Source organism: Periplaneta americana, chromosome 7 (assembly GCF_040183065.1).
Source record: "Periplaneta americana isolate PAMFEO1 chromosome 7, P.americana_PAMFEO1_priV1, whole genome shotgun sequence".
Lineage (NCBI taxonomy): Eukaryota > Metazoa > Arthropoda > Insecta > Blattodea > Blattidae > Periplaneta > Periplaneta americana.
The window spans coordinates 117,038,665-117,065,270 of NC_091123.1; the positions used below are offsets into that span (position 1 = coordinate 117,038,665).

Consider the following 26,606-nt stretch of genomic DNA (forward strand, 5'->3'; position numbering starts at 1 on the left):
ACAATAATAATAAAAAACACAAATGATAAAATTAACCTCCATAAATACATGCCCCTGTCAATTAGTTATTTCATTTAGTAGAATAAGTGTTCAAGAAAATAAAGCACAAACGGAAATGTTATTGTTAACTTGATAAAGAACTGAATTGTTGCGAAACGCCTAAACTTTGTATTAAAAAAGCATGTTTCACCTTCATAACACCGATCTTTTCCTTGCAGTAAACTCAGACGCTGGAGGTGTCACGGTCTACAAGTAGGAGTTGGGTGTGGAGAGTAATTTTCAGCTCGTTTCTTTCTTGCTAGTACAGATGCATGATAATAATTCCAAGATAGAAAGTAATTTGTAGCAAGCAGAGATTTCCCTAACGATCCTCTCCAAGGCCATCCCCGCGACCTCCGCGCCCCACACACAAACACACTCCTCTGTTCTTAATGAACTTCAATGTACACTGAAATAACCTCACTTATAAGACACGCTTCACTTATTTAATGCTTCTTTCTTTGCTTCTATAAACTAAAAATTGTCTTACGTAGGAGGAAACCATTATCACACGTAGTGATAAAACAAAATCGATAATTTTAAACGAAAATACTGCAGAATATTATAGCTCTGATTGATTGTAATTCGACGAATTCTCGCACTCCATCGGTGAAGAGATACTTGAGTGAAATAGTTAGCGATATGTATTAATTATTACAACACATGGGGAAAGGAGTATGACAAGAATGTTCTTATCACGAGAATTGCCACGAGAATCGCAAGGTTTACTACGCACGCGGTATAGACTGTATGAGAAGGGAGCGTGCAAAGGATGGAATATGCCTCTAATGTAAACACTGAACAGTATACTGCGGTTACAATAAAACCTATATCTTGCATTCAAGAAATATGATGAATGATCATTGAAGCAGGAAATGTCTAAACATGTAAAAACACAATTATTTTATAGTGACATATATTAACTCTTAAAATTTAATGTAAGATACTCGCATCATACTTGAATATGTGCATTGCTGTGAAGAGTTATGTACATTTTGAGCGACTGCAAAGTGAACCTCCTCCGATAATCACTTAAACAGTTTTTATATTGGGAAAATGTACGTTCAACATCACACGATGTAATAGGTGCATATTTGAAGAACGGAAGTCACTATTTTTAGTACACCAATTTCAGACATCTTTCGTGACCTGATAGTACATAATTTATAATACGAAGTTGTGAATAGGCAGAAATTTTAGCAATAATATTTCTCAATTTACATTTCACTTTTTCTGAAATTAGTGAATTGTTATTTTGGATAACGGTTTGTGATACTTTATCCACCATATTAAGGGCTTCTGAGAGTTGTAGTTTAGACGATTCTAACAGGATGATGCTTTTGTACACGATTTTAAAATTAGAATCAATGAACAGAATATCTTCCAAAAGCTGTTCAGAAAGCAAAGATTTTACAGCTGCAACAGCGGAACTGTCTGTGCTATCCAATGCATCAATTATCTCCATTATTTTTCCGTAATGTTCTGCATAATAATTAACAGAATCCAACCACGTTTCCCAACGGGTCAAGACTGGCTGCGGGGGTAAGGGTATTCCAGGGGCAATTGTTTTGAACAGCAACACTCTCATTGTAGTATGTTTGATTGAATTCTTGTCTGTACTGAACAAATGTTAAGCTTTGATTATTCCAACCGTAATAATGCAAAAACAAGTGCTTACATAGGTATACATTCGCTGTAGCTGCTCTATCTACATATTTGGTCCGGTCACAACTCTTAACATGAACTGCTGCTACTACGAGACCGGGAGGCCGCTCACCTGCTCTATACTACCGTACATCGGCAACCTGATTGCATACTGCGTGTGGCAATACAACAAGTCTACTAATCACATTCAACATCTATTTTTGCCTGCTGATCCGTAGTTGATCTGGACGTGGGTTCAATTCCCGCTTGAACTATTTACCTTGTTTGGTAATTTTTGGATCTAGAGAATACATCTGTTATGATTACAATAATTATTAGAGGAGAAAATTTCGCTCCGGCACCGGGGATCGAACCCAGCTCCTAGGTTCTACGTACCAAGTGCTCTAACCACTGGGCTAAACTGAAGTTCAATGCACAGCACCGGATCGAATCCCCTTTGTCTAGTGTTTTCCCTTTTTGTGGCCTGACTCCAAGTTCGACATATATGTTGACATTATATTAAGTCAACTGCCATAAAAAAATTAATCTTTACGTAAGTCCTTCGTCTAACAGTGCATATTACTATTGAATCCCGGCCACTAAGTCATCAATTGAGTGCGCTCTTTGTATAATGGCAGTTGACTTAGTATATCTCAAGATATATGTCGAACTTGGAGTCAAGCCACAAAACGGAAAAAACACTAGAGGAGGGGGATTCGATCCGGTGCTATGGATTGGACTTCGGCGTAGCTTAATGGTTAGAGCACTTAGTACGTAGAAACCAAGAACCTGGGTTCGATCCCCGGCGTGGAGCGAATTTTTGTCCTGTAATAATCATTGTTTGGTTTTGCCGAGGTAAGGCGAATGTCAGGTAATCTATGGCGAATCCTCAACCTCATATTGCCTAATACCATCTCGCTATCACAAATCCAATCGACGTTAAGTAACAGTAGTTGAAACAGTGTTGTTAAATAACAAAGTAAAAAGAAACACATCTACTAGGAGGATTTAGTGAAGAACTGTTTCAGAACATAAGGGGAGTGATAGTAGAAGGAAGAAGAATAAAGTGCATAAGATTTGCTGATGATATGGCGTTGTCAGCAGAAGAGGAGGTGATAATAAGGGATATGCCGCTGGAACTAAATGACAGCTGTGAGCAGTAGTCTATGGGATGAAGATAAATACAAATAAGACGACTATGGTCATAGGAAGAAAAATAATAAAGGTAAATTTGCGAATTCCAAATGAGGCAGTAGAGCAAGTGAACAGCTTCAAATCCGTACAGCAACATGAGCTGCTGCCAGGAAGTCAAAAAGAGGATAGTAACAGTGGCGATTCCTCCATGAAGTATATGAGGATGATCCTACAGTTTAATTTTGTGCCCCTGAGGATAGAAAACATTTTAGTTACAGATTTTGATTTTTAATGCGTCCCGACGTAACAATAATTTTCTTCAAACTTCCACTTTCTGTCGTGAGTTGTCGCCACTGCACAACTCAGACCTTAGAAATACTTTCCGAGGAACCATCCAAATATCTTACAGCAAACGTTTTTTTCTAGCACTGAAGTTAAGGACAGGGGAGGGTGCGGAGGGCAAGGTATGGCTCAACTTTAACCGCGTTTGAGGATGTGACCGTATATCCTAATACTACGACCCTTCTTTCTTTGTGGTGGAGACCTTGTCAGAAATTACAACACGAATTTTCAAGTACCCTTCCAGCCTCCTTAAATGCAGTTCATTGGTCATTTTAAAAGAACAGAATAAACGAAATAATAAATGATTTAAAATGATATAATATAAAAAATAAAATGAATAAAAACCAAAATTATATACAAATAAATTAAACAACCTATAATAAAACACAAGAATCAACAGGACTTTCAGATAACAGGATTGCGAAAAGAATATCTGAAATTGTATTTGATCATTTAGAAGAATTTGAGTGTAGTGTGTATTATTATTATTAGTTTGTCTAGGCACGGCCGACTTGATGCTCGCTTTGCTTCTTTCTTACCGGCCTTGACAATTCATGTTGATCCCTGTGTTAAAGCTATAATCGAGAAAATATGAAATTTCCGCTAGATGGCATTAGCTGCCAAGGTTCGCTGAGGAATGTGTGTATGGTTTCTTGTACGATTATACTAAAATATTGTGCTTCTTTCTACTGGTAAGTGAGTTTATTGTGATGTGATTCAAAATGACGAATTGTTGTGTACCATTGTGTACTTCGAATAGAAAAAAGAGTGGAGGAACAATATCATTTCACGAATTCCCGAGTGATACGGAAAGATGCGAAAAATGGCTTAAAGTGATTTCACGCCTAGACTTCGTTCCATACAGTAACTCCCCATCTTCAGTAGTTTGTAGTTTGCATTTCAAGGAAGAAGATTATTCTAATAATGGAAAATTTAGACGATTAAAACCAAATGCTGTGCCAACAATATTCCATCATTATCGTAGGTATAAAGTGACAAATATCAAAAGACCAAGACGAACGATTACTAAAACTGATCTCCCTCCACCAAAGAAACGCAAATCTTTTAGTAATATTGGTTTTTCACTATTTGAACAAGATGTCCCGAGTGGCTCAACACCAGTTAGTGACATTTCCTTCTTGACAGTTGAAGATGAACATAAAGCCACGCAAACAGACGCTGTCAACATTGACGAGCTAAAAAGAAATATTAACAGATTGCGTGTGAAAATTACACGACTTATTCGGGTGTTACAAGAGAAGCAAGATGAGATAACGAAAACAACCGAAAAACTCCAACTAATTGAAAGAGATCCGTTACATAAGGAACTGGAAAATGTAAAGAAAGAGGCAGATGAAGGCAGTATTCATGCAAAATTTATCCTAGATCAGCTACTTAATCATCGAAAGAGAATACCAAGGTGGAATAGTGAGACAATCAGAGAATGCATAATACTGCAATACATATCTCCTAAAGGTTATTCCCATATACGATCAAGAGTTTTTTTTTTAAACTGCCTTCTAAGAGAACACTCACGAGATATTCTGGCCCCACTGATTGCTCGTCTGGTGTCACTCCATTGATTAAAGAAATGTTGGTCTTAGAGGCAAAAAACCTCACTGTAGTTGAGCGTTTTTCATCACTTATTGTAGAAGAGGCTGCAATCAACCCCAAGATGATATACAATCGCAAGCTTGATACTTTTTTTGGCTATAAGGAAACAACAGAAGCACAAAGAAATGAGGATGAAATACTTGATATTCCCAAGAAAGAAGTAGTGGCTAATCGAGTCTTGTGTTTTGTTTTAAGGGGGCTCTCAATCAGCTACCGTACACTATGTGCATTTTTCTTCAAAAAACAATTATCAGGGCAAGAGTTACATCCACTAACATTGCAAGTGATTAGTGAAGTCGAGAAATGTGGTTTTATAGTTATTAGAATTGTTTCTGTCAACCATAAAAGCAATACTACAATGATGAAGCATCTGTCAGGTGGTTCATTGAAACCCGTGACCACACACCCTTGTGTTGGAAACAGAAAGTTATTTCTAAGTTTTGACCAGTGCCACATATTGAAAAACATCAGAACCCAATTCCTGGAACGTGAAATGTCTGATGGTACTGGAACAATCTCAGGGAAATATGTGAAATTGTTACACAAACCCCAAAAAGATGATACAGTGATATCATCAGATATCTCACGAAAAAACACGTTGAGCCTACTGCATTTGAAAAAATGAACGTTCGAAGGGCAAAAGAAATATTTTCTCCATGTGTAATTGCTGCTATCAGAACATTGAAAGGAAATGCAAGCTCACACCCTGAAGCCCACAAATTAAAAAATTCTGATGCGACATTGACTTTTATGGAAAATATCAACAAGTGGTTCACAATGCATGATATTAGCAATACACATTATCATGTGGAAAGTAGAAATCATGATAAGCAACAGTTCTTCTCTTTGGATGATTATCGTCTAGACTGGCTAGAAAATTATTTCCTTTCTTATCTCCATACAACGAAGTGTGCAAGTAGCACACGTCAAAAAGATTTCCTAACTAACGAGACATATGAAGCTATCACGTTGACAACAAAATCAACTGTTCTCTGCATTAAATATCTTTTAGAAAATGGGTACCATTATGTTCTTACTAGAGTATTTTCAAGTGATCCTGTTGAGTCGCTCTTTAGTACATTGCGCAGTATGTCCGGATCAAATGACATGTTGGATGCAAAGGTAGTGAACTTCAGTTTAAAAAAGATATTGAAAACTGGTATTTTGTGCATGTCAAAATTCAGCAGTGTAGAGAACCATGCGTCTGACATCACAGATGAACGACCTATTCAAGATCTAGATATGCCAGAATGCCAGATACCGCTGCTGCACCATATAGTATTCCTGTGTCAGTTTTAAACATCCTGCAACAGCTACTAAACCAATCGGCATATTCAATGACAATTAGTAATTTGATTTACTAGTAATTGTTACAGTGTTTCATTAAAATTTTCTGTGGTTCTTATTACTTATTATTGCAATTTTTTTTTGTAAACCAGGAATGGATTTTTTTTTTGCAGACATTCCATTACCTACAATGAAAACAGCAAGTTTGACATATATTGGTGGCTATATAGTACGAAGAGTGGAAGAAAGGGTCTCCTGCATGGGATGCTTAGATTGTATTGCTCAGAACACTAATAGCTCTCCATTGATGAGTCTTATTGCAAATCAAGATTTAGGAGCCCTGCGATATCCGAAACCTACCTTTGTTTTGGTGTTATCAGTCATTCGTCGTTTTGTTGAACGGGCAGTACCATTCATACCAAGCAAGAATATATGAGAAAATTTGTGTTCGGAAATTGAGCCGTTAGTGTGTAGATGCCCTCTCTCGCAATGCCCAATTTGTGACGAAGACGGCCAAAAACGACTTGCTAATATCATTACTGTGAAATTTGTTAGGCCACTTCTAGATAACATTGCAGCAGCTTTAACTGAAAAGCTTGTTCCTTCGAAGAATGTGGCTTATAATCCACTGAGTCGCAAAATCTTGAAACTATGATTCCTGAATCTGCAATATCAAGTGGAATGTACCAGTGCAGTGAGTGAAATTATAAAACTTACTACAAGATATGGTAAATATTTATCCTAAGTGATTACTTTGAAAAATCGCAGTTTAGGCTAGGGGTGCTACTCAGCGAATGAACTACAAAATTACGCCTCTGCCATCATGTTACTTAAACTGAAAATGTTACTATGTGTTATCTTCCCTGCTTTTAAACTCTCGCTTTTACCATAATTAACAGAACTAAACATAATAATACCTATTATTTTCTTATTTATTATTTATAAGTGTTATTATTACTCTTTAATCATTTATTTTAACTCATATTGAGTATTTCTTCTGTGGACACCAGAGCTTGGCAGACAGCGCCTCGTGGTGGAATTGAGAAATTATCCAATTTCAGGAAAATATTACTATTGTCAAGGCCGTATACAAAAAAGCGAAGGGAACATCAAGTCGGCCGTGGTCTAGGTCATCAGTCATCAATCTTATACCCTACATACAAAAAATATCACGAGTCGCCACTACAGTGTTAAAAGAAGCTTTCAATAGAAGAAGGAGCATCTTCTGCAGACTTCTGGAAAAATAACTAAGGAATAAACTAGTGAGGTGCTTTGTGTGGAATGTGGTACCTACTGTATTTAGCAGAAATATGGACATTACGTTGAAGTGAAGAGAAACGACTAAAAGCATTTGAAGAACATTGCAGCGTGTGAAGTGGACAGACAGAGTAAGTGAAGCTGTGCTGGAAAGAGTGGGTGAAGAAAGAATAATGGTGAAGCTGATCAGGAAGAGAAAAAGAAATTGGCTGGATCAATGGCTGAGAAAAAATTGTCTACTGAAGTATGCACAAGAAGAAATGGTAAACGGAAGAAAATTTCAGGGAAGAAGAAAATATCGGATGATAGACAACATTAAGATACATGGATCTATGCATGAACTAAGAGAAAGGCAGAAAATAAGGAAGATTGAGAATGCTGGGTTTGCAGTGAAAGATCTCAGAAAAGTATGAATGAATGACGTTGAACGGTAGGGTTCCAAATTAAAAATTGAGTGGTTCCCTTTTCGATTCCTGGAAGACAAGTGAAATTGTTTCTCCAATTGGGACTAGGTGTGTATTTCATGTCTTGCTTTCTTAAGAAAATGACTATTACCTATAACACATGGACAAAGAGGATCTCTACCATGCAAATCTGGCTTTCAGGTAGAAGCTCCTTGTGAAGCAGGCTTGAATAAATTCAAGGGAAAAATTGTTCCGAGGCCGGGTATCGATCCCGGGACCCTTCGCTTAGCGCACGGATGCTCTACTGACTGAGCTACCCTAGGAACTATACACGACATCGTCATAATTCTTCCCTTTATATCCACACAACTCAAATGGGCTGACAAGACGACAGAACCCGACTTTGAGTGGCGTTTTGTCAGCCCATTTGAGTTGTGTGGATATAAAGAGAAGAATTGTGACGGTGTCGTGTATAGTTCCTGGGGTAGCTCAGTCGATACCTGGCCCCGGAACAATTTTTCCCTTGAAATTATTCAGGATCTCTACCGTAAATTGTAGCTCATTTAATCATGAATTGACAAATTAAATACTTATTTAAAATCTGTCATACCTGTGGCGTATAGAACGGGTAAAAGTGGTCTGAGAAGAGTCCGTGATGACTCTGGAAGATGTATCCGGCATTGTTGTCCTGGATTCCAAGATACAGGGGAAGGTTGCTGTTTGCCTGCTCGTGCTTGTTCGGCAGCTCCAGGGGCGCGGGGATGGGGCGTCTGGAAAGTGTGGGTCGCTGCCTCAGCTCGTGCTTGTAGTTGCCGATGGGAGGTCGGATGATATAGGTGGAGTCCACGGTTATCGGGTTGGGGTAGTGGTAACGACCCTCAGGCGCGACGTATCGGCCTTCGGGCGTCAACACCACCTTGATGACGGACATCTCCAGGTCAGAGTTGTGGCGCAAAGTAGGATGTTTGTCCCGACGCCGGGCGTCTAACACTATGCCGTCCGGCACCGAGATGCCGTCCTTGTTCAGCCGGTTAAGTGCGAGGCGGTCCGCTCTGAAGGCGTCGTCTGGTATCTTGCCCCCGCTGTGAGGCAGCACTTGCTCTCTGAAGATCTGACGTTTGCACTGTCAACAAAACAAAACTTGGGTTACAATACGGAAACTAAATGTTTGAATCTAACATAATACAGCTGGGTAGGTAAGATCTGAGCTAGTCCACCATTGTGCCTGAGGGGTTAGCGAGTCTAACTCCGAACCCAGCGGTCCCGGGTTCGATTCCCGGACGAGTTGCCTGGGTGATGTTTTTTCGGGGGTTTTCTCTCACTCCTATGGATGAATATCAGGTAACTTTATCAGGCAATTGGAACCCCACTCATCTTCGCCACTTCCATTCCTCTCCCATCATCCCTTTTCTAGTTTTTCAAATCACTCTACCGGCGGCCTCCCCAAGCTGCTGGCTCTCTCGACCGGCCTCCGTGTAATGTAGTTAAGCGACGTTGCATGGCTTCTGCTATGGCACCCGAGGCGGACCTACTCTGGGTAGGAGTTTCGCCTCGGACCGACAGGGGGGCCTTGGGGGAATTTACCGAAGCAGGAATGCTATATATGGATTCTGTCGGCTGTAGGGACCGGTCGTTAGGGAGTCATGTGGTTAGGGCAGTGCGCGTAGACGATCTGTGGCACGCAACTCATTCCATATCGAGGGTTAGCGCAATAGATCTCAACAGGTCGCAGTGCTGGATCATCCGTGCCCTCAATTAAATTCCATTCCAAGACCTGAGCTAAACATTGGTAAATTATATTCCATTAATGCCGTCAAGTTTTGAAGTTGTGTTTACAGTCAACAATTCATCCCCCTCACACTGTTATGCTAGTTAGTATGTATACAACAAACAGACAAATAGAGATAGGTCTACCAACGAGCAGTGACGTGCCAGTGCACCTCTGAAATGTTGGCATACATCGCAAACTATTTCTAATAGTGTAATTGCTCCTCTAGCATGAACACCACTGAAAACTGGAATACATAATATAGCCAAGTCAAGCCGTACGTGTACGTTAACGCTGGCGCCAGAAGACGCATTTTCATTGTCAGTACGACTAAAGAGCGAGACGGCATTAATAGAATTTATTGTACGTGATATCACCTAATCTGTTGCGGCCGGCGGAGGAGAGGAAGTGCCTTCCTCTATGCGAGTGGATGGTATAACGTGGTAACTACATTTCATAGTGCGCAGAAACCAAATGCTCCTACCGATCAGACTGGAGTGGGGAATTAGCATTGAACTCTGTGCTAGAAGAACGTCATGCGCGAGTCGACAACGGAAACGCTATGTTTTGAATTTTGCCTAGCTATAAGATCTGAGCCAAACATTGGTATGCGCAGTATACCATGATGTCATCTTTTCTGTAGCTGTCGGCACGGCGGAAGAGAGGTGGTGTTCTCTCTAGGCGTGTTTGGTTCATCTCTAATCTTCACAGTTGGTCTACATCAGTAGTGTCAGAGTTGTAAGCTCCATTACCGGCTGTGGAGCTAGATCGGAGCTTGAACTTGCTTATGTCTGTGGAAACACCGGAGCACGCAACCAGTCTAGTGGAGCGCTCCGCTCCGTTTAGTCCCTGTCTGACATCGCTAGTCTACATCATACAGTTAAGCTACTGTTCAGAAGAATGTGCGTTCTTTCCCTTAGTCGAAACATAGTGTTTATTTCATAGAAATACAACGCTACAACTATTGACGATATTAAGAACAGTTATAGTTTATAACGCTTTAAAACAAAGCTTAAATTGAAACATTGAAAAAAAAAAATGAAAAATTAAGGAACGATGTTCGAGAGTGATGAAAGGTACTGTAAGTAGAAAGAAAGAAATATAGAAATACAGAAATCAATTAATTGAAATTAAGATGACAGAATAAAGGGGACAAAGGAAAGGGAGGTAAAATATAAAGGGGGAGAAAGGAATGCGAAGAAAGGGAAAAAAAGAAAGCATAGCTAACTGACTGGCAAATTGACTGGCTGTTTTAACTGACGGAAGGGTTGAATGAATGAATTAATTAATTAATCATTCAACCAATAAATATACTAATTCCTAAGGTATAAAGGAAATAATTAAAGAGTGAATCGATGGACACGCGCATGCATGGATGAATAAATTTTTCAATTAATGAATTAACGTCTGAATGAGAAATAAGCGAATGAACGAAGGAATGAAATAACGCATGAATTATTGAATGATATAAAATTTGAATGAAATATGAAGTAAGCCTATCAAACAAACGGAAAAATGAGCCGTGAAATCTGGACTGCTGGAGGACAGGATCGATCAGAATTTTCGTACCTCCCGTATTCTCAAGCAGTATTCTTAAAATCCAGATTTAAGATAAAATAAAGAAGGAGACAAGGTACTTTTACAGTACATTTACTAGTAAATGAAACATCCTTCCTTTATCAGTTCTTAAAGAAAAACAATGCAAACGACTGAGAAAGATATAGCCTAAGCATAAACATTTTCACTACAGAAGTAGAGCATGTGTTATTCGAAACAGTGTTTAAATGTGAACATTATGGTGGAAAATACGATATAATTACAAAAGAAAGCACAATATACAATATACCCTATATGCTCGAGCGCCAAAAAACACACACACACACGCACGCGCGCGCGCAAAAGCTCACACAATTAATCAAAAATTAGTTTTTTTTAAAGGACCGGATTCTTGGGTGGTCGGATTTTCAGCATCCATATTTTCGGTCTTCACTATTACGTAAACAGTAACATTAGAAATTGACAAAGGACGACAAGGAGAAGAAGAATATGATGGCGAAATGTAAATAAGTGTAATAGTCATAATTGGAACGAAAAATACATATAAATAAATTAAATTAATTTTCATTTGACAAGAACACCTACAATTTTCAATGGAAGTGAGATATGGGCATTGTTACAAAATCCCAAAAAACTTATTATATAAATTTTACTAAGGAGACAACGATATGCGAGAAGCAGATGTCAGAAGAAAATTTAACATATGAGGGGATTAGAAGCAAATGGGTACAAGTGACATTTCTAAAAAAAAAAAAAAAAAATGAGTAAGAAGCATCGTGGGTGAACTAAAGCATATAAAATTTAAGTGAAAAGGGGATATATATTCACGAGGATTTACCGTCCCTTACGGAGGTTGTTTCCGAAGACATTCTGAGCAAAACATTCCATATAAACATTTGTCCTAATCACAATATTTTCAGAGTTACACTAATTTGAAACTGTTTGTAAAATACCATTATTCTTGAGTTTTAAGGATAAAAGAATATTACAGATGAAGAATGAACTATTCAGGAGTATCATTTCTTTGATTAGCTAGTATTCTGAAGCTAAAAATATATTGTGAATTCCATAGTTCCTTCATACAGATTTTTTTTTTTTTTTTCGATTTTTAACTACAAAATTACATTTTCTTACGCTTTTATCGCAACAATTGTTGCAAATCAGGCCACTCTTGTAAATCCTTCCAGAGTGTACATTAGGATGCATAATTAAACTGTAAAGAATCAATTTCGTATAGTCGTATGATTTGTAACAATTTTTGTGATAGTAAGAATGATGTAATTTTTAGTTAAAAATTAAAAAACTAGATCTGTACAAAGCAATTAACAACATATATTATTATCTTCACAACACTAGCCAAATGAAGAAATGATACTTCTGAATAGTTTATCCTCTATTTGTAATATTTTTTTTACCCTTGAAACTAAAGAAAAAAAGATATTTTACTATCAAATTCAAATTAGTGTAACTCTGAAAATATTGAGATTATCACACATGTTTATACGACATTTCTAGCTCAGAATGTCTTCAGAAATAAACTCTGTAAGTGATGGTAAATCCTATTGAATCACCCTGTATATATATGTATATATATATGAGTACTTTAAGCACACCACGCATTAACATTTAAAGTTAAAACTTCACTGAATTTACTAAACCATAATAATTTTATCACATTTTCTCTAAAGTTACTAAAGTGCACTTACTGTTCCCCAGCCAGGAGATTAACCGTGAAAGGAATGTGCTTACTATTGCGTCATCTATTGGAGCGAAGTAGATAATATTACAGTTATAATGTCAGTTTAAAAAACATGCACTATCCTGCATATGTTATTTCCTCTATGGAGGGATTAAAAGACCTGGGGCCGTATTCATAGACATTTTTAGCGCGGGCTTTTGGTGGATTATCAGCGTTTTTCGTATTCATAAACCAGTGTTAGCGATAGGATATGATTTGAATTCTGTACTAGTAACCAGTGGATAGCCGGGGCTAGCTTAGAACGCTCGTAGCGCGTGCTGCGAAATGTCTATGAATACGGCCCCAGGACATTAACCGTGGTCTAATTTTGTAACTAGGTTTGTATAAGTATGTGTGTATCAGTGTTATAGTTTTTGCTTTGAGAGTTAGCCAATGGAGATGAATGTACCCACGTGTGTGACCTTATGACATCTCAGGACATCAACATTCATTCACAGCATTACCCTTCTGCGTCTCTTTCCCCTGAGACTTTCTCCTGCTTTGAGTATATTATACCCGTTTGCTTGTGACCCCCTCATATGTAATGTAATGTAATATTATACTTTAAGGTTGTTTTTAAGTAGTTGTTGTTTAAAATAACTCTGGGAGTTCGCGTTAGCGTCGCAGTTAAGGCAATGTGCTGCAAAACCGGAAGGTCAAGGGCTCGATTTCCTTAATTTATTTAATCCATCCGGCGGCTCTATGATTCTGCGGTTTACTCAGAATCTAACAGGTATTTCTTTGGGTGCAGAGGCGGCAAGTATGTACGACAAAATTGTCTAGAAAGGGAGTGAAGCTTAACTTCCCACTATGGTAAAAGCCTCCATGACCTATAACAGGAACACCTTTAAAGAAACTTAACTGGGCTGTGTAAGATTTGAGTCAACAACGGAACAAATCCATTTCATTTATAATACGAAACATAACCACAAAAAGCCCTGAACTTGGCGCAAATGTTTGGAAGACCATATACCGGTTTATCATGACTTTTATTAAGATTTTATAACACTTTTAATGTAATTACTCTTGCTTCCTGTGAGCAGAATTACAGTTGTACCATGATCGTCGAAGGACGTTCTCATCACGATTTGATTGAAGTTTTCCACCTTTATACCAGCCATTAAACTAGCGGCATCTCGAAGAAAACACAAAGGCCGAGTAAACGGTTCGCATGGAATTTAATATATGTTGACAGATCGTGTGCGTAAACATTTTTATGAGAAAAAAACCCTGAAATATAACCAAAATACTTACGCTCTTATTTCAGAACTTTAGTTAGATGTGATATGAAACCAAACATCATCGTCATAATTGTTGTCTATTAGAATAGTGGTAGGCCTACAATTATTATTGATAAGTTACGTGACGCAACTCAACAACATTGGGATCCAGACGGCAGTGACAATCGTCTTACCAACTTTAACAGAGTTTCAAACAAAATACTTTATCATCATCATCATCATCATCATCATCATCATCATCATCATCATCATCAAATCTTCAACGATGAAAGGTGCTTCTAGATAGTCATAAACTTGTAGGACGGTGAAATGAATACCTAATACAACCTGTGAAGAATAGGTGCTAGACTTCTATTGGAATCCTTTTTATTATACCCATATATCATTCAAACTTCCGAGGCATACAATTTTACCCCATTAATGAAATTATATTCTGATTGATAACAAATATTGTAATTCTATTTCTAGAACAATTAATATAAAACCGGAACGAATTCCCTTATTCGAATAAATTAATGAATAAACCCATACGAATTAGACACCCTCTATTTAAAATTGCCAACAATGCCCTAATTGATTTACCACATAAATTATAAATGTAAACGGAATTTAACCACCGCCACCACCACCACCACCACCATCATCATCATCATCATCATCATCATCATCATCATCATCATCTAACAACAAATAAAAGCCAAGATTCTTGCATTATGTTTATTAGAAACTCAGTGTTTTAAACAAAACAGTTCATTATATAACAACAAATATAACCAATTATTCAATGTTTCTGGCTCGGATTGAAATTTCGTCGGGATTATCATTCATATTTTCACAAAACTAAAAACAAAAGCCTTTCATAAATAAACCAGTTCGTATGTATGGTTGTTTAGAAACGAGCATTGAGAATATACACCGCCGTCTATGTCCGAATTCGTACGTAGCCTGTACGAAATTCGGATTCAGTCGGCAGTGACAATCGGTATACTAACTATAACAGGGTTTTAACACAGTCGTATATAGTCACGAAGCTTGAGTTGTTGAAGTTGCTAGGAAAAATAGACTGTACAGGTACTATTTCGCATTGTCTGTAATAAGGCGATAGTAGCGATCCTAGTGGTTAGCAACTATCTATGGATGCATATTTATTACATTTTGAGCTTCGTGACTGTATATACTGTGATTTTAATATGGCAACATTGTTTCATTATGTTTATCAGAGAGCGGTGAGAATATGACAATTGATTGACTGTACCTTTTATACTTATATTTAAATTTACTTCTACTTTATTTTATTTCAAATAATTTAGAGAGCTTTCACTAAAAACTATTGTATGCACTCCGTAGGCCTACGAAAATATTTAGCGGACTTATCCCGTATTTTGGACTCGACTTACGCCTCATCCAAGAACACTGAATTCGTCCGCTAAAGCCTTATTTTGCGTATTTGATACATAAATAGCTATTATTTATCCATATTTATATGCGAAAATACTGTTAACAGCACTTCCAGTACCTTTAAACAGTGACCGAATTCTTAGTTTAATTCTTCAGATTACTACTATACAATGAACATTTCTGTCTAATCTTTACACTTACAGAGGTGTGAAAATTATTAGAATAATCTTAATTTTAAAGGTTTTTTAATAGTTCCTTCACAAATATTAATTGAATTGATGAATATTGGTATATATTACTATACTGATGTAGGATATATTTACTACTAACAATGCCGGAAAGCATTGTTGTACATTGGTATTTTTCTTATTTTACAATTGTTATGGGAATTCAGAAATTATTATATTATGTTGGCGGAATTGGAAACATAAAAAATTATATGCACAAAACAGATGTATACGTTCAGTTGAACCTTCACAACAATGTAAACGCAAAGAACAATTTGTTTAAAGCATTTCTTAATTAATTTTTTATGTTTCCAATTCCGCTAACATAATATAATAATTTCTGAATTCCCATAACAATTGTAAAATAAGAAAAATACCAATGTACAACAATGCTTTCCGGCATTGTTAGTAGTAAATATATCCTACATCTGTATAGTAATATTATATACCAATATTCATCAATTCAATGAATATTTGTGAAGGAACTATTAAAAAACCTTTAAAATTAAGATTATTCTAATAATTTTCACACCTCTGTACATTATTTACGGGTCTAACCACACACACTTTCAACCGGGTGGACACGGACATGTTTATGTAAGGCATATTTGTAAACACTGTCAGCAGGGGATCTGAGACTGTGGCCACCGTTCTTCGTGAGAGAGCAGCTCCCCCTGATCTCACAAATGAGGTCGCAGTGTGCTACCAGAGGGACATCCTCGGACTTTCACTAGAAGATGAGCGAGAGTCAGGAAGCTTGACCATCCATTGGTCGTACAAGTTATGTAAAATACTACCAGCTTTAAATACGTGCGCTCATGTAACATGCATGTGAAAAACACTCATGTCAGCGCGCTCATGTAATATGCATGCGAGGAAAGCATCTTGTGTCACCATCATGTAGATACTTCGGTACGTCCGATTGAAATTGTTCGGCTTCTTAATGATGTGTGATATCATCATCATCATCATCATCATCATCATCATCATCATCATCATCATCATGTCAGGCAGTCAATCTGCGGCCATTCTATCTACATTCTCTCTCCATTGGCTTTTATAACTTGATATATCCTTAATATATCCTTCACCATATTGCTGATTTGTAACTCATTTCTGATGGCCTGATATGTGATCTCTTCGACCAACCTCCAGTAGCGACCTAACAAAACGCATTTGTTGGGCCCATATACGTTTTTTTTTCCTCTTTTTGTGTGATTTCATACATACTTTCTCTGTTATCAATTTTTGTTGGTTGTTTAACGACTTTTTATCAATTACTAGGTAATTTACTGTCTATAGCAGTGTTTCTCAAACTTTTTCCACTGCGGAACTCCTTTTGACAAATGTGTAACTGCGGAACTCTTGTTATCCACTTTCTTTGTTTCTGATATCATCATTATTATTGAATTATTATTTTATTATTAATTGTAATTATATAATGTCAATAATTAGTACAATTGCTTGGGTTTTTAACCCATTTGTAGTGTAAACAAATACATACATGCATATTATACTACTACTACCACCACCACCACCACCACCACCACCACCACTACCACTACCACTACTACTACTACTACTACTCTCTTCTGCTGCAACAACTCTTACTTTTCTTGCTACGTTTACTACTATTACTACTACTAATTCTCCTATCCCATATTTTGTTACTATTTTTATTACTGCTATTATCACTCCTATTATATTACTACTCTTACTACTACTTCTATTACTACTGCTACTACTCCTCCATTACTACCACTATTACTGCTATTACTATATTACTAGTATTACTACTTCTACTATTACTCTACTATTGCGACTACTACTCCTGGTGCTACTACTACTGTATCTAATGCTACTCCCACTACCATCATTACTACGTCTACTATTTAACTATTACCACTATTACTGCTGCTGCTGCTACTACTACTACTACTACTACTACTACTACTACCTATATTATTTCTACTACTAGTATTACTATTACTACTGCTCCTGCTACTATTATTATTACTATCACTACTATTGTTCGTATTATTCAGTCCACACCTGTGGAGTAACGGTTAGCGCGTCTGGCCGCGAAACCAGGTGGCCCGGGTTCGATTCCCGGTCGGGGCAAGTTACCTGGTTGAGGTTTTTTCCGGGGTTTTCCCTCAACCCAATATGAGCAAATGCTGGGTAACTTTCGGTGCTGGACCCCGGACTCATTTCACCGGCATTATCACCTTCATCTCATTCAGACGCTAAATAACCTAAGCTGTTGATAAAGCGTCGTAAAATAACCTACTAAAATTTAAAAAAATCGTATTATTCTACTATTTATACTAAAATTATTACTACTTCTCCTGGTACTATTATTATTATTATTATTATTATTATTATTATTATTATTATTATTATTATTATTATTATTTTATCACTACTACTACTAGCACTGTTCGCACTACTCTATTATTTCTACTTCTATTATTACTACTGCTCCTGCTACTACTATTACTACCGTTACTACTACTACTACTACTACTACTACTACTACTGTTTATATTACTCTATTTCCACTAATATTACTACTACTGCTTCTACTGTTACTGTTTCCATTATTATTATTATTATTATTATTATTATTATTAATATTATTATTATTATTATCACTACTACTACTCGTACTGTTCGTACTACTCTACTACTTCTACTCTTATTATTACTACTGCTCCTGCTACTACTATTATTACTATTACTACCGTTACTTCTACAATTGTTCATAATACTCTACTCCTTCCTTCTACTTCTATTACTACTACTGTTACTTTTACTACTACTATCACTAGCTCTACTATTACTACTGCTGCTATATTACTAACTTACTACTCCTGTTATTAACTAGGGTAAACTGTATAGCGATTGACCACTTAAGCTAATGAATAATAAAACAATGAAATAGCGGAAAACAGTGGTAACTTATTGAGAGAATTTTAAAGGCATTGGGTCAAGTGAAGATTCAGAAACAAATCAAAATCAATAAACAAAAGAAAAAATAAAATTTTAATGCAAAGATAAATTAAATAAACACAACAAGTCCACTTTTACAGTTATTGACCGTCTACTGCACAGTTATTGACCACACGCTTATTAGTGATTGACCGTCTACTGCACAGTTATTGACCACACGCTTATTAGTGATTGACCGTCTACTGCACAGTTATTGACCACACGCTTATTAGTTATTGACCGTCTACTGCACAGTTATTGACCACATGCTTATTAGTGATTGACCGTCTACTGCACAGTTATTGAATACTCATTTATTAGTGATTGAACAACACATTTTCACAATTTTCACTTTTTTCTTGTCTGTTTCGTTTCTCTTCTTCTGATCTTTCTCATTAAGAACTATTCGCCACCGGCGTAGCTCTGTCGGCAAAGGTGTTTGCCTGCCGATCCGAAGTTTCGTTCGGGCGCGGGTTCAATTCCAGCTTGGGCTGATTACCTGGTTGGGTTTTTCCGAGGTTTTGCCCAACCGTAAGGCAAATTTCAGGTAATCTATGACGAATCCTCGGCCTCATCTCGCCAAATACCATCTCGCTACCATCAATCCCATCGACGCTAAATAACCTCATAGTTGATACAGTGTCGTTAAATAACCAAGTTAAAAAAATAAGAAAAGAACTCTTCTCGCTGCCTTTTCTTTCATTTCTTATTCGCTTCCTTCCTTCTCTTGCCTCTTCTTCCATTTTTCTCTTTTGTGCCTTATCAGAAGCAAGTGTGTGTCATTTCTCTGATGTTATTACAAATGGCTTCACCCAGCACTGGACGAGGACCAAAGAACACTTTTCCTTCAACGGGATATTTGCTTCTGGACGCTAAGGTTGCTTTTAGGACACCAAACTTCTTGGCAGCTTCATTTAAATCAAATCCACTGTGGACAGGTTCTGTAGCGTTTCGTAAAGCTTCCCCTGTATAATGCACTTTACCTGGCTTAGGCATTATAATATAGTATCAGTCCTGTAAAAATCCCCATCATTTAACCGATAACATATATAGAATTGGAGCAAATTGGTCATTATTCTAACAAATAATTTATGAACGACCAATCACTGTAGTTTGCGGCCATTCACTTTATAGTGATTGACCACGGGGCATTTTTATGTCATATAAAAACTTTAACAAAATAATATTCTGTGGACGGAAACCTTATACCTTTTCTCACACTGTGAGTGTAAAAACGAGCACCAGAATTTATGTATCCTTTGCAGAATAAATAAATTATTGGATGCATTATTCTTAGCAATTTCTCTAGTTACTTACACTTGTTTAGGTTCAGTTGCATTTCCAATCGATTTCAGTCCTATCAGACAACAGACACTAACTCAGTGGGATGAACAGCGACAACTAACCACAAATAAGGGTTGCTACTAGAGGTATATGCAGCAAAAAGTGAAATCACGATCGTGGTTTATTCACAATATACTTGAAAAAAGGAAGCGGTCAATCACCGTATACTGGTCAATAACTACCTAGTTTACCCTACTACTACTACCTACTACTACTACTATTTGGGAAGAAAATCGTCTTTTAATTTCTTACCGTTTGTTGTCTCATATTGTGGTCATAAAGATGTTCGTGTTATAATAAATGTTTTGTCAAACTATACCACATTCTTTTAGCGGTGCTGTTAGATCTCCTTTATACTTACTCACTTATGTATTACGATCATTAATTGAACCAAGGCATTAGCAGGTTGTCAGACATTGCATACTAATTCTACCCAAACAGCATTCTTTCCAGTGTGCCATGTATTAACAAAGTACAAGGGCCGTTTTTTTTTAAATCGAAGCATTTGCCATTTCACGACACTGCCAGTGCCATGTTGTTTCCTATACAGAACACAGCAGTCATGACTCAATACTTTGCTTACTTGTAATTCCTGCGAAGCCAGGTAATGGACAGCGTGACTTCGATCTTGTCAGAGGCCCTCCTCAGTATTTTGCAAATGGAATACCGAAGGTTGCGCATGTAATTGCGATATTGTAATTCTTAATACCTGACCGAAATGATAATGTAGTTCTGTGTGTAGCTCATAAGATCGTTAATAAATTTAGGATACCGGAACACACAAAAAGTATTTTCATGTACCGTCGGGCGTGGTGTAGAGAGCAACTTTAATTTGTACGTAGTTTCGAATACGGTACCATCATGACATGAAAATTTGTTTTTTATCAACGTAATTTACAGTGTTGTCTCCGATGAATGAAGACGCGATGTCATTTTGACTCCACTTTATAGGAGTTGCCCCACTATCGATTTAAAATTAAGACACATTTAAAATTCTATTGGAGATTTATCCTTTGAAGGGGTGGAAAAATTCAAATATCTTGGAGCAACAGTAACAAATATAAATGACACTCGGGAGGAAATTAAACGCAGAATAAATATGGGAAATGCCTGTTATTATTCGGTTGAGAAGCTTTTATCATCTAGTCTGCTGTCAAAAAATATGAAAGTTAGAATTTATAAAACAGTTATATTACCGGTTGTTCTGTGAAACTTGGACTCTCACTCTGAGAGAGGAACATAGGTTAAGGGTGTTTGAGAATAAGGTGCTTAGGAAAATATTTGGGGCTAAGAGGGATGAAGTTACAGGAGAATGGAGAAAGTTACACATCGCAGAACTGCACGCATTGTATTCTTCACCTGACATAATTAGGAACATTAAATCGAGACGTTTGAGATGGGCAGGGCATGTAGCACGTATGGGCGAATCCAGAAATGCATATAGAGTGTTAGTTGGGAGACCGGAGGGAAAAAAGACCTTTGGGGAGGCCGAGACGTAGATGGGAGGATAATATTAAATGGATTTGAGGGAGGTGGGATATGATGATAGAGACTGGATCAATCTTGCACAGGATAGGGACCGATGGCGGGCTTATGTGAGGGGGCAATGAACCTTCGGGTTCCTTAAAAGCCATTTGTAAGTAAGTAAGTAATGAAAATCAGCCAAAGTATTTCGAGCGCGTTAGAAAATAAATAACCATCCCAAACGGCACATAATTCGTTATATATGAGATTTTTCATAAGCAAGAGCTGACTTTAATTGCTCCTATGTTTGCTATTTTCCATACAGTCTTAAAAATTCTGGCACTGACATGTTACGCAAGAAATTGGATTTCGTTTGATTTCACCTAACGCGTAGATTTGAAGTGTAATGGTAAGGCCCGGGAGTTTAGCTACAAAACATTACAACAGGCTAATGGTGACGGGGTTATACGCCACCTGTATCTCGTAAACATGAGGGAGGGGGGGTTAACTCATAGACTCGCTTCCTGTCGCTCATGTAATACGTACAACCAAGGTAAAGGGCATCCTAGCTAACGTAGTGAAATGACGGACACAGTGTTATAGAATAAATTGCACATTTAATCGTAAATTATACATTTAATCGTAAATTATAGAAACCAAAAATCTTTTCCAGTATTATGAAAATAAATATACACAGCATATGCATTAATATTAACAATGCGCACAGTAAATGAAAAGGTAATTGATTGTAACTATATGTGCATCTGCTTTGTTACAATGAATTACAATATACATTTTGAAGTTTTCAAATGAAAAAGATCTTCTATTCTCCTCCAAACATGATTTGTATTAGAAAAATTTCTCTCTACGTCGCATGACGTGACGGGGGTAAATTTAAACTAAGAGGAGGTATTAGTGTTTCCTTTGTGTGGGTTAACATTTTGGTCTCCTCTAGAACCTTCTTGTTCATCTCGAATGATACAAAGAGTTGAAAATCCTACATTTTTCTGGATAAAAGGTATTGTGTCTGTCTGAACTAAAGTTAAACGTTGAAGGCATAAGTTCCTCCCTCTCTCTGTTTATGCAGGGACATTATTTTATTTTACTAACATTTTAATATTAACCTGACTATACCTTTGGATTAATGGTTCAGAGCCGGAAACACCGTTTGCTACCCCCTTCCACGATTGAAGTTCGATGATTCTGGTGTAAAATACAAACAAATCACTTTACTAGGTATAGGAGGGAAGAAAAGTAGTTCATCCATTTACGTAAACTAGGAAATATCGTAATTTTGAATTTGATAATTTTCATTACCGGTACGTTTTTGTTTAATCAAAATACAGTACAGTATTAACAATAAGTGTTTTTTACTCACGAACTGAGCATATTCATGCGAACGTATTCATTATGCAGTGTATATTATACTGTCTACAGCACATTAGCGTACAATGTAGAGAATGGAGTTAAATTGAAAAATAATCATAATATGGATATTTAAACAAATTTTTGAAAATGGTGGCCGTTCATTTAGATACAGACTTCAGTTCTTTTGTGCATATTATCGCACTATAGACTATTGCATCTAATTCCAATTACCAGTTTCGTCCTTCGTACTAGTAACTCATGTTGAAATAATTCTATAGGCCTATGTATTATATAAAAGAGTAGCCTATCTTACGTACTCTAATTCAATCTTCACTTCTGTCCGACCCGCACAGATAACATTACTCAGACATGCTATCTACTGTCCGTCCAAGTGATTATGTCGCAGGATCGTAGAAAGGAGGGAAGTCATGTGATAGTTAATTACTTTTATTTAAGTTATTTTAAACAGTTGCGGGTGAGGGAAATCGGGATGCGACGTAGGCAAACGGACGACAGTACCTGTGCGAAAATATGATTCATTATTGAAAGCTCTTTCGTCACTGGAAAACGCGTACATATTTCTAGAACGTACTATACTCACTAACTCAATACTGTTTGTGTTTACTACGACCTTAAGGCGACTTTGACTGTATACGTTTGGTTCTGTGAGGAGAACAGTTGGAAGTTCACTAGTAGAGGGGGTGGGAGTGAAGTACATTAAAAAACTCAGGTACAATAAAAATTGAAGTAAAAATAAAATGATGTCCCTGTATACTGTAACATGTTTTTATGCTTCTTAGTTGCGATATGTTGTTCTACATATTATATGTTTATAGTAGCCACCTCTAATTTTTGTTCCATACAACTTATAAACAATATTCCGACCATCAGAGGAAAAACAATCACTTCCATAATCTGCCACAATTGTATCTGTTGTAACTGTTTTCGGACGTCCTCGCTTATGTATGATTTGATTTCACTCACAGCCTGCTTACCGTACCAATGCCGCGTGACATACAACAGGCAGCGCAAGAGAGCATTCTATGCCTTTTGTACCATTAACTTGACGAATTTTTGGCTAAACCACAGGGCCTTAGTAATGGAGTTGTACAAGATGTAATTACCACTAGCTACTACGTACTAAAAGAACTTTGTGACATACCCTGTTTTCTTCTGTTATAACTAAGATTTAAGCTTTTATAGAAGCTCAGGACCGTTCCATGGGTTCGATCTTTGATATCCTCACGTTTAAGAATGTTTGTTTGGTAATCTATCACTGTACACATCGTGGGGTAAAGAATGTAGTCCGATATCGTATTTCATAGTTTACCGTTTAATTTTTTTTATTTTCAAATAGATAGATTTTATTATTTTATAGTATTGTGTTAAATATATGAGGGGGGGTCCCGTTCAAAACCTGCTAAATGCATAAATTTAGATATTAAGAAAAATGAGATAATTACGTAGCCTATCTCATTAACCATGAGTAATGCAGTTCTTTTTAATATAAGTTTGTAAGCATATTTTTTTATTAGAACTCTGTCAATAGATTCGTTCAATTAGGTTAGCAGATAATGGTATTTTAATAATATATTTAACAGGGTTTTCAGCGGAGTTTCGATGTAGCATCTATAAAATTATATTTACAACAATATATTTTACTGAAAGACATCATGATCATCATAAACAACACGGTTTAGACCATAAGACCTGTTCCGTCTCGATACGTATTCTAAATGTTAAAATTAAAATTGGTCACTCCATCTCTTTCTAGGTCGACCGATGTCTCTTCTACCTCGTGGTTGATATTTTTTTTATTTATTTATTTAATACTTTACACTTGTGCTACATTAGGCATTGCACCCCGAAAGAGCAGAAGCTCGTGCTCGGGCGCAGTTCAGATCAGTTATACAAAATATATCATAAAATTAAGAGAGTTCATTGAGCACAAGAACATTAATAAATGGTAAAATAATACAGCATGTAATAATAGGGTCTACATACAAATAGAAAATACAAAAGTACATGAATATTAGAGTATCAATATTTAACTCAATTAGCTTAAACAATTAAATAACTAATCTGATTTGTTTCTTAAATCTGTGTGTGTTAAGTGTACTTAGCTCAGGGTAAGCTCTAATTAATTCATTATATATTTTGGGTCCAAAACTTCTGCTGTGTTTTAATCCAGCAGTTGTGTGGCATTTCGGAGTATTTAGAAAGAAACTGTAATTTTGTATCGTACGGTATTCGTGAGGATCAAATTTAAATTTATTGTGGTTTTTATGAAAGTAAATCAGCAATGTTTGTTTATAAATTTGTTCTAGATTTGATACACCAAATTCCTGAAAAATTAATTTTGTTGGGTAATCAAAAGGTTTATATAGACAAATTTTGATAATTCTTTTTGGAGAAAATTTAAAGGATGGAGAGTCGATTTTCCCATTCCTCCCCAACCTAAAATACCATACTGAATTATTGATTGAAACAGAGCTAAGTACACAGTACGCAGAACATAAACAGGTAAATAAGAGCGTAGAATGGAAAATTTGTGGATTGTTTTACGCAATCTGTTACACAGGAAGGAGGTATGCTTGTCCCATTTTAAATGTTGGTCAATAATAATGCCTAAATATTTAACTTGTGAGGATATACTCAAAGCGTTACATGAGCAAGTAGGTAGGTCACAATCATGTAATAATAATAATAATAATAATAATAATAATAATAATAATAATAATAATATTTATTAAGTCTATACACTTGAGCTACGTTAGGCATTGCACCCCGAAAGAGCAGAAGCTCGTGCTCGGGCGCAGTTCAGATCAGTTATACAAAATATATCACAAAATTACGAGAGTTCATTGAGCACAATCACATTAATAAATGGTAAAATACATACAGCATGTAATAACAGGGTCTATATACAAATAGAAAATACAGAAGTACATGAATATTAGAGTAACAATTTTTAACTCATTTAGCTTAAACAATTAAATAATTAATCTGATTTGTTTCTTAAATCTATGTGTGTTAAGTGTACTTAGCTCAGGGTAAGCTCTAATTAATGTATTATATATTCTGGGTCCAAAATTTCTGCTGTGTTTTAATCCAGCAGTTGTGCGGCATTTGGGAGTATTTAGAAAGAAACTGTAGTTTTGTCTCGTCTGGTTTTCATGAGGATCAAATTTAAATTTATTGTGGTTTTTATGGAAGTAAATCAGCAATTTTTGTTTATAAATTTGTTCTAGATTTGATACGCCAAATTCCTGAAAAATTAATTTTGTTGGGTAATCAAAAAGTTTATATAGACAAATTTTGATAATTCTTTTTTGGAGCAGATTTAAAGGATGGAGAGTCGATTTTGCCATTCCTCCCCAACCTAAAATACCATACTGAATTATTGATTGAAACAGAGCTAAGTACACAGTACGCAGAACATAAACAGGTAAATAAGAGCGTAGAATGGAAAATTTGTGGATTGTTTTACGCAATCTGTTACACAGAAAGGAGACATGCTTGTCCCATTTTAAATGTTGGTCAATAATAAATCCTAAATATTTAACTTGTGAGGATATACTCAAAGCGTTACATGAGCAAGTAGGTAGGTTACAATCATGTATAGTTATACTTATATTATTATTTATTTCTAGTTGCTCAAGGCCATGTGATGTTAATGAAAATGGTATTAATTTTGTTTTAGAAACGTTCAAAGAAAGTAAGTGAGCATCCAGCCATTCTTTAATAATATTAATACCACTGTTAGAATTTTGATAAGTTTCATTCCAA

The 26,606-nt window shown here is 36.4% G+C and overlaps 1 protein-coding gene across 1 annotated transcript in view; it reads right to left on the reverse strand.

Moving 5' to 3' along the window:
• The window catches only part of LOC138703381 (uncharacterized), a 345,308-nt gene that overhangs the window by 113,839 nt on the left and 204,863 nt on the right, over positions 1-26,606 (reverse strand). Inside the window, exon 2 of the mRNA XM_069831207.1 lies at positions 8,332-8,844. Coding sequence (XP_069687308.1) covers positions 8,332-8,844 — 513 coding nt within the window. The remainder of the gene's footprint in view (positions 1-8,331; positions 8,845-26,606) is intronic.